Raw genomic sequence first — 15,507 nt, forward strand, 5'->3', positions numbered from 1 at the left:
CACCATTGTCTATCATCACCAATAGTCACATACACTTTCCATCATAACTTACAAAACTAGCGACTACTTCCCATCATCATACAACTTCTCTTGCGGCTTCCTACCGCCAAAAACCTTCCTACGGATGAAATTGATCATCTATAATCGATTATCAATAGTTTAGATAAGTAGATTTTTTCAATTTTGATAATAAAAATCGCTGTTTACATACTATATAAAAACAGTGGTTAGTGCAGTATAAATTAGTGATACCCGTAGTTATAAATAGTGGTAGGGAAACTGGTTTCTAGTTTTTATTTTAAGAGTGGTTTCTATTTGATCATGAGCCTATATATATATATATATATATATAGGGGTGGGTTCTTGTACAAATTTACAAACTTACAAACTTTATACATTCAACACATATATAATTTGAGTTCAACATTTTTTTAACATATTTTGTTGAACATCGACTAAAATTGTGTTGGAGAAGTACATAAATTAATTTTTCAACGTAAAAACTAAGTTAAACGTATTATATAACTAATATTTATGTTTCTAGACCCTACCCAAACCCCAGAGGTATAGTTTAAGCATCTTTATAGATATATTCAACACGATGATAATTAGTGTTCAACACCCGATGTTGAACCCCAGTTACAAATGTGTTGAATGCACGATTTATTTATGCGTTTTTTTTTAAAAATTGTGATTATTTTTCAAGAAAATTGTAAGTTTGTAAGTAAAAAAAGTTTTTATTTGATCCTATCCCTATATATATATATATATATATATATATATATATATATATATATATATATATATATATATGAACACATCGATGGAGAGATAACATAATTACAAATAATATATATATATATGAGCGTGCGAGTTGGACTCCTTACCCAACGGTTAAAACATGAATGAACGGAGATACGAAGGACACGTAGATAACAATTTTAATCTCGAGATAAATACTATATATTGTACTGTATTAATATTTTAGAGCTGCATTAAACTGACGGTTACAAGTAATTGTCATCCTAAAATCTCTCCTCTAAATCATATCAAGAATCTTTAGTGATAAACACGTTGTTGTAGAACAATTGCAGAACTAGGAGAAAATGGTTGTAAAACTGTCTACAACTTGCACATTGGTGGGAAACAACGATAATAATTTCTAATTTATTTACATGATAACATATGTAATCAACTAATTGTGTAATTTTTTTACTAAAAAAAAACTAATTGTGTAATTTTGATTGTTCTGTTGTCTTGATCGACATACCGGACTGTCTTCGCGAATCACCATTTGTAAAACAATCGAAAAATATAAAACTTAAGAGATAATCGTCGGGAAAGAATTGGGAAACAAAGATATCATCAAAGAACAACATAAAATATTAAATATTTGTTAAATTCCCAAAATATTTTAGATATAAAATATTTATTTAAACCCGTGTCAAAATCAGTTTTCAAATAAAAGGAAAAAGATGTTAGCCTAATGTTGTACTAAAGTTTTTCTATTTAAGTAATTAACGATGTGTAGGATTTTATTAATTATATAAATCCATCTCAATACAATTCTTCAATTTAATAGGAAAAGATCTCCTATTAAAAACTCCATCATCGTTTCCAGTAGTGAGTGTTCTGTTTGCATTCCGGTTATGTTTGTTAGTCACAGGTTCATTTAAGAGCAAGGTTTGCCTATATCGGCCAAGCTAATTTGCCAAGGAATCACACCAATTATTTGTCATTATGGTGTTAATGATGCCCGTGACTGGATTGGATCATCTAGCGTGTAATTAAGTGCAACTTAATCATCATTATTTTGTTATGCGTTATGTAATTTATACTAATATGTCAAGTTGAACACTAAGCCACCACATATAGATCCAATTATCCAAATATTTAAATAAATTTATTGTCCTTGCCAGATCAAGTTCTTGACAGAACTTCCCTATAAACTCATCATTCTGATTATAAACCTACACATCAAAACAAACACACTTCTAATCCTCGAAACCAACACTAGCAATTATATTAAAGAGATGGGTTCAAGAAACACTGCTTCAGTAGCTCTCTTTTTCGCCCTTAACATTCTCTTCTTTTCGCTAGTCAGTTCATGTGAAACTTGCCCTGGTCCTAAGCCCAAGCCGAAGCCAACTCCAACTCCAACTCCATCAGGAGGAAAATGCCCTAAGGATGCCCTAAAGCTAGGTGTTTGTGCTGATGTCCTAAAATTAGTTAACAATGTCGTGATTGGATCGCCACCTACACTCCCATGTTGCAGCCTTCTCGAAGGCCTTGTCAACCTTGAAGCTGCCGTCTGCCTTTGCACAGCCATTAAAGCCAACGTCTTGGGGCTTAAGCTTAATATTCCTATTGCCCTCAGCTTAGTTCTCAACAACTGTGGCAAGCAAGTCCCAAATGGCTTTGAATGTACCTAGAGAACCTCAAAAGTTTCCGTACTTTTCATTGCATATTATGCTTTAACTTTCTATCTGCTGTTCAGGTTTGGCTTTACCTTTAAAGTCTGGTTGGCTCTCTTGCTTATTTCTTCCTGGTATGATCGTTTGGTTGCGCTACTTGGAGTGACATCGAATAGATCTTGCGCATCTTCTGCAGTTTGATATAGAGTGAAAATAGGTTCTGTCGTTGTTTATTTCTTTGGTCGATTTGTGAAAGCAATGTTCTGTACTTTCCCGCTTGAAATACATGATTCTTTACTTTTCCTCGTTTCGTCAGCTCTAGTTTAGATCGATATATGCATATCAGACTCAACAACCCATCACATATCGGCTAAAAAATGCAAGCAATTAGTAGTATAGTGTATAGATAGCTATCTGTTTATGCATATAAAGGTCCTGAACACATAATTTTATCTAACCCAGATGTTACGAACACCCCTTCTTATATACTCGACATCCTCGTCGAGCCCACGATCAAACTTACGAAACTGGGCAATGCCTTTAAACTTCCGGCACGTAGAGGTCTTATTTGGTTGTGCTTATAAAGAACTCAAACACTTTTATCTAATCAATGTAAGATCAAATACTTTTTATTATTGCCGATGTGGGGCCAAAATTCCCCCAACCAAAAAAGGACTTAACCTTTTCAAAATAATTATTATTCAAGTAGAAGATTCATTGTTTAATTACATAAAATTTACTTATCAAAATTTTAATTAATCCATGGTAGCTTCCGTCTTTCGATTATAGAAAAAAATAACAAAAATGATTATTGTCTAGAACACGAGAGAAGATAATGTGTAACCAAAAAAAAGTATGTCAAGAACATAATTCAAACACTTAGCTGTTGCATTAAGAGAGTGCAAAACGCCGGAGCGGTGAAGCTGACAAAACTTACAAGATAGATGTCAGGAATTGATTTTCCTTAGTTGTATTACTGTTAAGTCTTGTTTTTATACAAGATCACAAGCTTGTTACGTACACAGCTAATATTACAGCTAATAAGGCCTGGAAATCAGCCCATAAACTACAGAAATTAAGCCTAAATATCAGCCTCTAAATCATAACAATATCACCTACAACACCCACCAGTCATGGCTTAACAATAGAAAAACTGAAAGCAGCACATAATTATGTGCACTGAAAGCTAGTAGGTTTGGCTTTACCTTTAAAGCTTGGTTGGCTCTCTTGCTTATTTCTTCCTGGTATGATTGTTTGGTGGGCGACTTCCAGTGACATTGAATAAATCTTGCGCATCTTCTGCAGTTTGATGTAGAGTAAAAATATGTTCGGTCAGCTGTTTATTTCTTTGGTCGATTTGTGAAAGCAATGTTCTGTACTTCCCCGTTTCAAAGACACGATTCTAAAACGGAAAATACTTGGTGTACATAACTGTGTACAAAAATTTGTACATAATGACATTTGGTGAGTTTTAATTGGAATGGGCTCCATGTAATTACATCAACAATCTCAATTAAAACCCACCACATCAATTGCCACCTCATTATGTACAAATTTTATGTACACAACACTACAACACTACAAGAAAAGCGGGCATTTCCGGCCAACAAGCGGTCGGAGCGGTCGGATTTAGTGACGCGGCATCCATGTCAGCTAAAGAATGTTGGTGAACAGGACCCACGCCCACTTGTAACCGACCGACCTTGTCCGGTCGGTAACAGCGGTCGTAAATGACCCAATATTTTACGACTGATCTCATTTGGTCGATAAGTCGGTCGGAATTGCGTCTATCAAATTATTTAAAAAAAGCTTATACACATTAACATCAAAGCTTGATAGGATCTCAGTGGCATGTTAGGACAATATGAAAACCATTTAACCGTATTAGAAACGGAAGAATACCTTATTCAATATCGAGACATTATTCGATCTTCAATCCATGTAATAAATGAATGATGGTGTAGACCGAAACAAAAAATAGTCCATAATCGCAACTTTTTCATTGAACATCCAACGCTAAATATTTAAGATAAATCTGATAATGAGATCAATATATAGGATATACTACGAATATTTGCCGTATATTATTAATACAAACAAAAATTTAATGATCTTTTGGCCTTTGAAATTTATGGATGTGTACCCATCCCCTAATGTTTTAACTTATTTCTTTTAGCATTCAAGAACATATATAGCAAGTGACCATTATAGTCTTGCAACGCTATATAATTGTACAAATTATATGGGTCAAATTGGTAATTCAATATGTTTTTTCCACAAAACACGAATCCATGGATACACACCTATAAAATGTAATGGGTTAAGGTCGTAAAACATGTATTCAGATTTTGAAGTATATATAATACGTCTAAACTTAATATTTTTGTGAATTGTATATTTTATCATGAGATTTATGCCGTTATATACTATTGTCACACAATAAGGGTTACTTGGTATAAACCTGTAAATTGAGGATTAAAAGGAACTAGTTAAAATATAAGGGGTTGATAGGTACACACGTTTAGAGTCAAAGTCATTGTGTATCTAGTTAAAATTACATAATGTTATTATACAGGTGAAAAAAGATCAAGAATTTTTCCAAATTATGGAAGGGAGTTGAGCAATTAAAATGTGATGTTCATCCTTATCATAAATTCAGTCGTCATAACAAAGACTTTATTCTACAAAAAGTTAAAACTTTAGCAACAGAATGTAACCATATGTAAATCCATTTATTAGTATTCTTGTATTCACTTGGATGACATACCACCGCCTTAGTTTAACACTTCATAAACCACACCCTTCCTGCCTCTTGGTACATATCCATTCTTCATCTCTATCAACTCATCTCGAAAAAACTCTCTCTTTTACAATGGCGTAGAAACAAGAACAAGAGGCTTTAAAGAATCTCGACAACGAATCTAAACCATCTGTAAGTCACCCTTAATTTACTGTTTTGTTATCTCTCACATTTAAAGTTTTGCTTTGATATTAACTTGGTTTTGTTTTGTTTTGATTCCTCAACAACTACCAACTATTAGTCACTTACCCTCTTAACTATATTCCTCAATTCACCGACTTACCCTCTTAACTATATTTCTCAATTCACCAACCAGGTTTGTTGGGTGTTCCATCCATGTCCATTTAATCAAGTGTATGCCCTTGCTCCTAATTTATGCTTTTATAATTGAAAGTTGGGTTATGGTTAATTAGATCTGCTTTGATATTTGTTGTTACTAATAATTAGATATAGTTTGAAGGGTTTGTGAATTGTGTTTATTATGTTCAATTCTAGGATTTTATATATAGTTTTGAATGTCCATTGTGTATGGTTAGATCTGATCACTACATTTGCATTCATATGCTCATGTAGTTAGATCTGAGTACATGCTTTTCTATGTATCTAAATTGAGTTATTTTAGATTTTTCATTTTCTTGATCATTCTTATTATATATCTAAATTGGTATTTTCTTGATCCCATGTAGTGTTTGAAGTAATTAAGAAATTCTCTGTATTAAGGTGAATGTTTAAATTCTAGTGACACATCCCTCAATTCTCAATATTAATTGGTGCCTACCACACTATTGAAATGGTTAAAACACATGGTTTCTTCAAACTCTTTATATGTCATTTAATTTGTGTATGAAATATGTATATTTCATTTTACAGGATATTTCAACTGAATACAAAGAAATATCATAAAATGTGGGGAAGAAATAAGCATATTATGATAGTCCTACACTGAAATTATGGTAAACAATGAAGAATATGCTCCAATGGTTTCACAGGTACGTATATAACTTTATAAAAATGTTGTATTATTTTCGTGTTACAAACTTCTTTCGGTTTATGATATATGAATTTAATGATCATGAAGTGATATTGTCCGTTCTTGTTTAAGTTTTTATAACAACTAACTATTATATTCAATCAGGTTCCTTAAGTATGATTTCCAACTCCATTCCGAGCTCTTTAATTAAGATGGAGCTAATTATTTCTTACAAACGTCACGCCAATGCTCCTCTTTCTAAGATGTAAGTACATAATGTCCTTTTGGCTTTGACAATACAACTTACTGGTTTTTTTCAAACTTAGCGAATTTGATCTAAGAATTTTTTTTATTGTCAATTAAAATTCTTTACAATCATATATAGAACGTATACTTCTTTCTATTAAACTTATTACATTCCTTGTAGATTATACCCAATGTCAAGATCTCTTGAGAAGTGCATACAAGATGAGCTCAACTTGAGGTGCCTAAATTTAGTAGAATGGTTTAGAAATAGACCGATGGAACTTCCTCGCATTGCTGGAATATATATGTCTTTATTCAATATGCGATCCGTCGACTATGCAACAAGGTTTGGTTTGTATAATTTCTATGAATATCTCAACTTTATGATATGATGATCTTTGATCTTCTATAATTATACCTAAAAAAGAAATGAGATTTTGTTATGTAATTTAATAGTAAAAAATTGTATATTTATTCCGTGAGATTTAAGAAAATTCCTAACACAATTACTCAATGATATTGCAGGAATCATTTTTGCAAGAAGTTGCCATATTGTAGTGATAAAGTTGGGTTCTGTGGGTCTTTCATGTTCTTGATTCTCTGCATCTATTAAATTATACTCCATCACCTCATTCAACACTCGTATGATATTTTCATTCTTTGACCAGGCCAATTTGTTTTACTATTCTTATCAAGTACCACAGTGTCTCCTCTATGCTTGAAGACTATTGCTACTGTTAGGAGCCCACAAACATATATAGTCGTACCTCAGACATTTACTAGCTAAAAGAAAACCTCATACATATATAGTCACAATTCTGAGAAGTTATGAGAAGTTAGCCGCTAAAGGAATTTGTAACTGATAGCCATTTTATATTTTTAAGGATATTTGCTTACTTTAAAGTTTTTATAAATTTTGTTACTTGCGTGGTGTAGCTAATTTTGTGCATCTCCAATATCTTAAAGAAAGATTCCTTATTTGAGTTCTATCTTTAGTTTGAGAATATTACGAATTCAGGTCTTTAATTAAGTAGCTGTACTGCACAGCTTCGACATTATAGATATAATTAAAAGAATAAAACTACATAAACATATCCAGCAATTAATTTTATAAATCACATTCAAAAACCGTGGGTACATGAGGAAGAAAATTTCTCAATAAATATCTGATGCATACAACTAATCAGTGACTCTTTTGTACGTTGAAAACAATAATCTTTACAATTATCCGTATTCCTCAATTAAGGTATCACTTGTACCCTTTATATATATTAAAAAAAATTATATTGAGAAATTTTTTATGAAATTAATATGAAATTAATATTTTTATAAACGGACATTAATTTTGTATGTTAATTTAACTCTAAAGATCATGATTTATCATATTTATCTCTATCGAGCCCAATAATTTCTCAATACAATGCTTCTACTACAGTGCATTAGCACATTATAGGGTCACAATTTTCACTTATTCATTTTGGATCCAACTTGTGATGCCTATTTGACTATGGATGCAAAGCATAAGGTTAAGTAATAAAATAATAGTAGCATTCATCCAAGCAAACAATACCCACGTATAAAAAAAATAAAGATTAAGAAAATATACAGGGACGACTAGTTGCTCGAATTCGTAAGCATCTTAAAGAATAAGAGCTACACATTACTGTTATTGCGAGGCTCACAAAGACCTTGCTATTTATCCATGTCGAAAATACACAGTTCAATGCACACAATTGACAATTACTTCATTCTTTCAAACACACCTGTTTTCTAATGGCTTTTATCGCTATGTGCAAGTTATATAAGTAACACAAGTAATATTTTCAGGCTACCTACATACTTAATTTGTGGGACACATTCACAAGCCACAATTGTAATAATCGTTAGTTTTTCTCCATAGCAAATCACAATGAGAGGGTAATACTGTTCAAGGCCGAGCATGAAACCAAGATCATATGATACTCTACAAAAAAAGACTTTTTTATACTTAAATATTTGGCATTGTATGCTGCTCGAGTTTATGATATCAAAGGCTAAAGACCGTAAAATATATTAATAGTTCATACAATTTTATATTACCAAGAATACATATTCACCTCATGTTTGTCGGTCATTATGTCGTCATAACAAAGACTTTATTCTACAAAAAGTTAAAACTTCAGCAACAGAATGTAACCATATGTAACTCCATTTATTAGTATTCTTGTATTCACTTGGATGACATACCCACCGCCTTAGTTTAACCCTTCATAAACCACACTCTTCCTGCCTCTTCGTACATATCCATTCTTCATCTCTATCATCTCAGTTCTTGAAAAACTCTCTCTTTTACAATGGCGGAGAAACAAGAACAAGAGGCTTTGAAGAATCTCGACAACGAGTCTAAACCATCTGTAAGTCACCCTTAATTTTCTGTTTTGTTATCTCACATTTAAAGTTTTGCTTTGATATTAATTAACTTGGTTTTGTTTTGTTTTGATTGTGTACGTGTTTTAGTTTGTCGAGGTAGTGTGCAAGAGCTCTGGGAAAGTGAGAAGGTTTGCAGCTGGAACTGATGCTGGTTTTGCAGTGAGTCTCATTAACAAAAAGCTGCTTCTTGATAATATATCTGCTAAGAGCAGCAGGAGCAGCCCTCAGCTTGCGTCACATATAGAAGCTGTTAAACCCGGCCATGATTCTGAGGAGCCGATCAGTTTTGGCCCTACTGCATCTCTTGTGAACTATGGTTCTCCTTGGATTTTACAGACTGTTGTTACTCAACCACACAAACCAAAAAGAACTGTTGAGGTAGTTTGTTCTGTATTATATTTCTCGAGATTTTCTTTCCCTTTTTGTGATTTGTCTAATATATGCATGATGCTTTGCCTATACATAATTGCTATTATCATTCGTATTAGTTAATATGCTAGAACTGGATAATAAGATTTAAATCTCTCGTATATGTGTTTCTAATGACGCTAGTGAATAAGTTGTGATAATTTATTGCAAAACATAGAATTTCTGGTATTTATTGCTTTTGAAGGAAGGGTCGAGGGAACTTTTAGGAAAATTCATAGAATTGGAGGAAGTTCCTTTTCTTGTAAGAGATTCCTTGATTTAATGATGACGCAACAGATATCCGCTCTACACGACAAACATTGCAGACTTGCTTTTACGTCATATTCGGTAAATAATACAGTGATATTTGATGAGTTAGTTAAAAATGACCGATCATCATACTTGACGTGTAGCCTGAGTAAAAATTATGTTAATCAAATTAGTTGTTTCTTTCTACGATGAAATAAGAGTGTAGTAAAATTTTCCACATATATATGGGGTCTTCTGTTACAAAGTACAATAGCTATGAATTATGTGCAATCTGAACCCAAAATATGGGGTCTCTGTTACTACCGAGCACGTTAGGGATCTAGATTTTTTAATCAAGGCGCTAACCAAATGCACTTTTAATGTTGTTGAATTCAAGTGAAACTAGATATCCAAATTTTTGCAATTACAAAGCAATAAAGGACTAGAGCATTGTGCTTACTCTTGGTTGATTGGTAACCCTTGATAATATCCTCAATTCCGAACCTTTCATGTGTGTCATCTCATAGTTAAATTTTTTATGATTATCATTTAGCAGGGCACTGAAGGCTCTTGTTCTGAAAAGAAGGAATCACAGCCACGTGGTCATTTGTGCATTGGGAAGATAGCGCTTGCTCTTCTTATAGTTTTTGTGATCTGGAAGATATTTCTGCAATTTCTTCAGAACCTTTGTAGAAATATGGAGTTATAGTAGTAATATTTGGTTTTAGTCAGAGTGATTGTAGTTGCCATATTTAGCATGATTTGGATTGATTGTACAGCTAGTCATAGGTTGTTATTTATTTCCTTGTACGTTTAATTGTACAATATATATAGGATAATGCATCTGCTCTTTAGGGTTGAGAGCCCCAAAACATCTTGTAGCCGTCTCCGAGTTTCTTACATTATAATCATTATTTCAATTCAACCTTGATGACATAGTCAGATGTTCAGTTTGATAATCTGAATCTGAAGTTTCACATGGTATCAGAGCGATCGGTGAGATTTGAAAATTGAAATTTCTTTCTTCTTTCGTCAAAACACAATCTATGGCTGGTGAAAAAAGTGAGAAGGCAATGGTGATTCCTTATGAAGATCCTTACTATTTAGGAAGTTCTGATAATTTTAATGCTCCTTTGGGAACTATCATTCTAAATGGCAAGAACTACAACAATTGGAGTCGGAGTGTAAAGATGGCTCTGGGAGCAAAAAACAAACTTCGCTTCTTGGATGGTAAGATCTTAAAACCTGCTGCAACTTCTGCAGATTATGATAAATGGATTAGAAATGATTATATGCTTAGATGTTGGTTATCTGCAAGTGTTATTCCTAGTATAGCTGAGCAAATGTTATTGGTGAACTCTGCTAAAGAATTCTGGGAACAATTAAGTGAAATGTATGGTCAATCTAATGCACCAGAACTTTATTTACTTAAAAAGGAGTTAAGTGATTTGAACCAGAATAACTTGACAGTGGCGGATTATTATGGAAAGTTAAAGGGATACTGGGACAAAATTAGCAGTATTGAACCATTCCCCGAATGCACTTGTGAAGCACTGGGAAAATGCACATGTGGTATATTAAAGAAATTGATGGAGAGGGATGAGAAAAATAAAGTGATTGATTTTCTGATGGGACTAAACAGCGGATATGACAATTTGAAACAGAATATTATCGGAATGGATACATTGCCAAATGTCAATAAAGCATACCAGATGGTTTTGCAAGTTGAAAAACAGAAAGAAATTGGTGGAATGTTTCAGCCTGGAGCTGAGCTGAGTGCTTTGGTGGCTACCAAACATAACTACACGCAATATCAACAAGCTTCCAGCCCTCATCAAAGAGGAGGCTATAACAGTGGTGGCGGAGGATATTATCAGAGAAGAGAAACTAAAGAGGAGAAGAACAAGAAATGGTGTGATCATTGTAAAATCAACGGACATACTAGAGATGATTGTTTCAAAATCCACGGGTATCCAGAATGGTTTGGAAAACTCAGACCTAAAGGGGAAAGGAAAGGAAAGTATGTTGCAAATGTAAGTAGCTCAGTGGAAGAAAATTTTCAGGATAATCCGTTGGACGAGATGACACAGAGTGACAATAAAGCAGGTGAGAAAGCTAATGTTGAATTGGTCAGCAATCTTGTGCAAGAAGTTCTGAAGGCAATGAACCAGAAGCAACAAGGGTCAACTAACACGTCAAAGAATCAAAGTAGTTTTGCAGGTACAATATCGACTTTAAATGCATACTCTTATTCTAAGATGTTTGATAAAAAATGTTGGATAATAGATTCAGGAGCTTCTGATCATATGGCTAGTCATAAAGAATTTTTTAGCGAATTAAGGGATTTGAGCAAAGAAATGATTGTTGGAATGCCTGATGGTAATGTGAAAACAGTAAAGCAAATTGGGACCATTATTTTGAGTCCCGAAATTGTATTAAGAGATGTGTTGTATTTACCAGAATTTAAACACAATTTACTTTCTGTGAGTAAACTTGTGGAAAATGGAAAAGTGAAGATGATGTTCACTAACACTGGATGTGTTTTTCAGGACCATTTTAGTGGGAGAGTACTTGCTATTGGAAGAGAGAATGGAGGTCTTTATAAGCTAAGGGTAGAAGAATTAAATAATGAAGATGCTGTGAAGAATAAGAATCCAGGAAGTAGTAGTAAAGTAGCCATGAATTGTAATAATGCGAGCAAATTAAGTTTGATTCATGAAAGGCTGGGACATACCTCTTTGTCAAAGATGAAACATTTGTCATTTTGTGATTGCAAAAGTTTGAAAGACTATTTTTGTGATACTTGTTGCATGTCAAAGCATCATAAGTTGCCTTTCACCCCTAGCACATCTATTGCGGATAATATTTTTGATTTGGTTCACATCGATATGTGGGGACCTTACAGAACAAAGAATGTTACAGGAGCATCTTATTTTCTAACTATCTTAGATGATCACTCAAGGGCTACTTGGGTATATTTGTTGTCAAACAAAGAACAGGTGAAAGGGATCATAAAGGATTTTATCTTTTATGTCGAAAATCATTTCAAAACTACGATAAAAGTAATACGAAGTGATAATGGGACAGAAATATTTCAGAATGATTGCAGATTCTTGTTTGCAGAAAAAGGAATACGTCATCAAAGAAGTGTGGCAGGTGTTCCTCAACAGAATGGAAGGGTCGAGAGGAAGCATAGGCATCTCATTGAGACTGCCAGAGCGATCAAAATTCATGCAGGCATACCTAACTATTTATGGGGAGAATGTGTCTTGGCAGCAACACATATTATTAATTTACTGCCATCTTCAGTGCTAAATTGGAAGACTCCATATGAAAGGTTAACAAAGAAAATGCCTAGTTATGACCATCTGAGAGTAGTGGGATGTTTGTGTTATGCTTTAAATACTCATAGGAAAGGAGATAAGTTTGCAGAAAAAGGAACAAGATGTATATTATTGGGCTATCCTGGTGAGCAGAAGGCATATAAGTTGTTTGACTTGGAAACGAAACAAATTATTGTCTCAAGAGATGTTGTCTTTAAAGAAAATATATTTCCTTTTAAGAAGGATGCAGTTGCAGCTGAAGAAAATTCTGAAGATATGATAAGAGCATCAGATTTTACAGCTGGAGGATGGCCAGAGATCGAAGAAATGTATACATCAAATGGTGTAATCGAGGAACAAATGGAAAATGAGAATGATGCAGAGACTTTAATAGTGGAAGAAGCTGAGGAGAGAATACAAAATCATGAGTCTGAAAACAATAATAATCACATGGAAGAATCTGATATGACTATGCAATCAATGGAGAAAACTAGAAGGACGACCAGGGAGAGTAAAATTCCTTTAAAATTTAAGGAATATGAAAGTGAATTTCTGAAAAGAAAGGAGGGCTCTACGAGCACAAGTGCTAGTGCGAATCTGATTCATACAGATTTAGACAATTTGCAGTATTATAGTTCAGACTACCAGGCCTCGTTAAATAATGTGATGAAAATTGATGAGCCAGTGTGTTACAAAGAAGCAGCTGATCGAAAAGAATGGGTAGCAGCGATGAAAGAAGAGCTAAATGCTATCGACAAGAATGAAACATGGGAAGTAACTGATTTACCCTCAGGGAACAAAGCTATTGACACAAAGTGGGTATATAAAATAAAGTTTAATCCAAATGGAACCGTTGAGAGATTGAAAGCAAGGCTAGTTGTCAGAGGAGATAAACAAGTTGAAGGAAAAGATTACAAGGCAACATTTTCACCTGTAGCCAAGTTTGCTACTGTGAGAACTTTAATTGCATTAGCGACACGAAAGAACTGGAATTTGCATCAGTTAGATATTAACAATGCATTTTTACATGGATCTCTTGAAGAAGACGTGTATATCAAGGTTCCAGAAGGATATGAAGGGGTACCAGCAGGAAAGGTTCTGAAATTAAAGAAGAGCTTATATGGATTGAAGCAAGCATCAAGACAATGGAATATTGCGCTAAAGGGGCTACTTCTCAAGCATGATTTCAGGCAATGTCATAGAGACAATTCAATGTTCATCAGGGAGAAAAATGGGAAGTGTTGCATCATATTGGTGTATGTTGATGACTTAATAATCACTGGTGATGACGAAGAAAGTATATTAGAGATGAAAATTTATTTGGATGAAGCTTTTAGTATCAAAGATTTGGGAGGACTGAGATATTTTCTTGGGATAGAAGTTGCAAGAGGGAATAAAGGGACAATGTTAAACCAAAGAAAATATGCAATGGATATTGTAAGGGATGCTGGAATGGAAGGATGCAATGCAACAAATTTCCCATTTCCAAAGGGTGTAAAACTTTCAGATAAACAAGGAGAAATTCTAGAAAATGCTGAGAGCTATAGAAGGCTGATCGGAAGGTTGTTGTACCTGAATTTGACAAGACCAGATTTGTCTTATTCTGTGCAGCAACTTAGTCAGTATTTAGGTTGTCCTAGAAAACCGCATATGGAGGCTGCTCTTCATGTGGTGAAATACTTGAAGGGGACAGTAGATTTTGGATTGTTTTATCCTAAAGAAAATGATCACATAGTATATGGTTACAGTGACGCAGATTGGGGAAATTGCATGGACACTGGAAGATCATTAACAGGGTTCTGTATATTTTTAGGATCTGCTTTAATATCCTGGAAGACAAAGAAACAAAAGGTGGTATCAAAATCCACTTGTGAATCTGAATTGAGAAGCATGTCTCAGACAACAAGTGAACTAGCATGGGTAGCAGGGATATTTGAAGATTTAAACCAAGAAGTTCCAGAACCTATTACGCTATTTTGTGACAACAAGGCTGCAGAATACATTGCTCATAATCAAGCATACCATGAGAGAACCAAGCATCTTAAATTAGATTGTTATTATGTGAGGGAAAATGTGGATGCTGGTTTCATTTCAACCTCTCATGTTAAGTCTAGTCTCCAGCTTGCTGATCTGCTCACAAAATCTTTATCCGGACAACAACATAATTTTATTTGTTCCAAGTTAGGACTTGTGACGTTGTCCTCAAGTCCAACTTGAAGGGGGGATGTAGAAATATGGAGTTATAGTAGTAATATTTGGTTTTAGTCAGAGTGATTGTAGTTGCCATATTTAGCATGATTTGGATTGATTGTACAGCTAGTCATAGGTTGTTATTTATTTCCTTGTACGTTTAATTGTACAATATATATAGGATAATGCATCTGCTCTTTAGGGTTGAGAGCCCCAAAACATCTTGTAGCCGTCTCCGAGTTTCTTACATTATAATCATTATTTCAATTCAACCTTGATGACATAGTCAGATGTTCAGTTTGATAATCTGAATCTGAAGTTTCACAACCTTCCCCTGCTGCTCTTGTATATTCACAACGGCATGTGACTCTTCGGTCTATATATCATTTCATGTTTTAAACTTCTAGTAGTATCTAGGCTGAACTTAATAATACAAGTTCTTTATCCAATCATGGCTAGTTTTGATTTGCTTTTGTGTAAAAGATGAAAAAGAGATTG

General features: G+C 33.9%; 2 protein-coding genes across 2 annotated transcripts; both read left to right on the forward strand.

Moving 5' to 3' along the window:
• Positions 1-1,918: 1,918 nt before the first annotated feature.
• On the forward strand, positions 1,919-2,720 carry LOC108197870 (14 kDa proline-rich protein DC2.15-like). Its single transcript, XM_017365601.2, has one exon. The coding sequence runs from the start codon at positions 2,034-2,036 to the stop codon at positions 2,430-2,432; it is 399 nt and encodes a 132-aa protein (XP_017221090.1). The 5' UTR covers positions 1,919-2,033; the 3' UTR covers positions 2,433-2,720.
• A 5,878-nt stretch (positions 2,721-8,598) lies between these two features.
• Positions 8,599-10,205, forward strand: LOC108199176 (uncharacterized). Its single transcript, XM_017366909.2, has 3 exons — positions 8,599-8,823; positions 8,927-9,217; positions 10,053-10,205. Exons 1-3 carry the CDS (start codon positions 8,764-8,766, stop codon positions 10,203-10,205), a joined length of 504 nt encoding a protein of 167 aa, XP_017222398.2. The 5' UTR covers positions 8,599-8,763.
• Positions 10,206-15,507: the final 5,302 nt, after the last annotated feature.

Source organism: Daucus carota, chromosome 8 (assembly GCF_001625215.2).
Source record: "Daucus carota subsp. sativus chromosome 8, DH1 v3.0, whole genome shotgun sequence".
Taxonomy (NCBI): Eukaryota; Viridiplantae; Streptophyta; class Magnoliopsida; order Apiales; family Apiaceae; genus Daucus; species Daucus carota.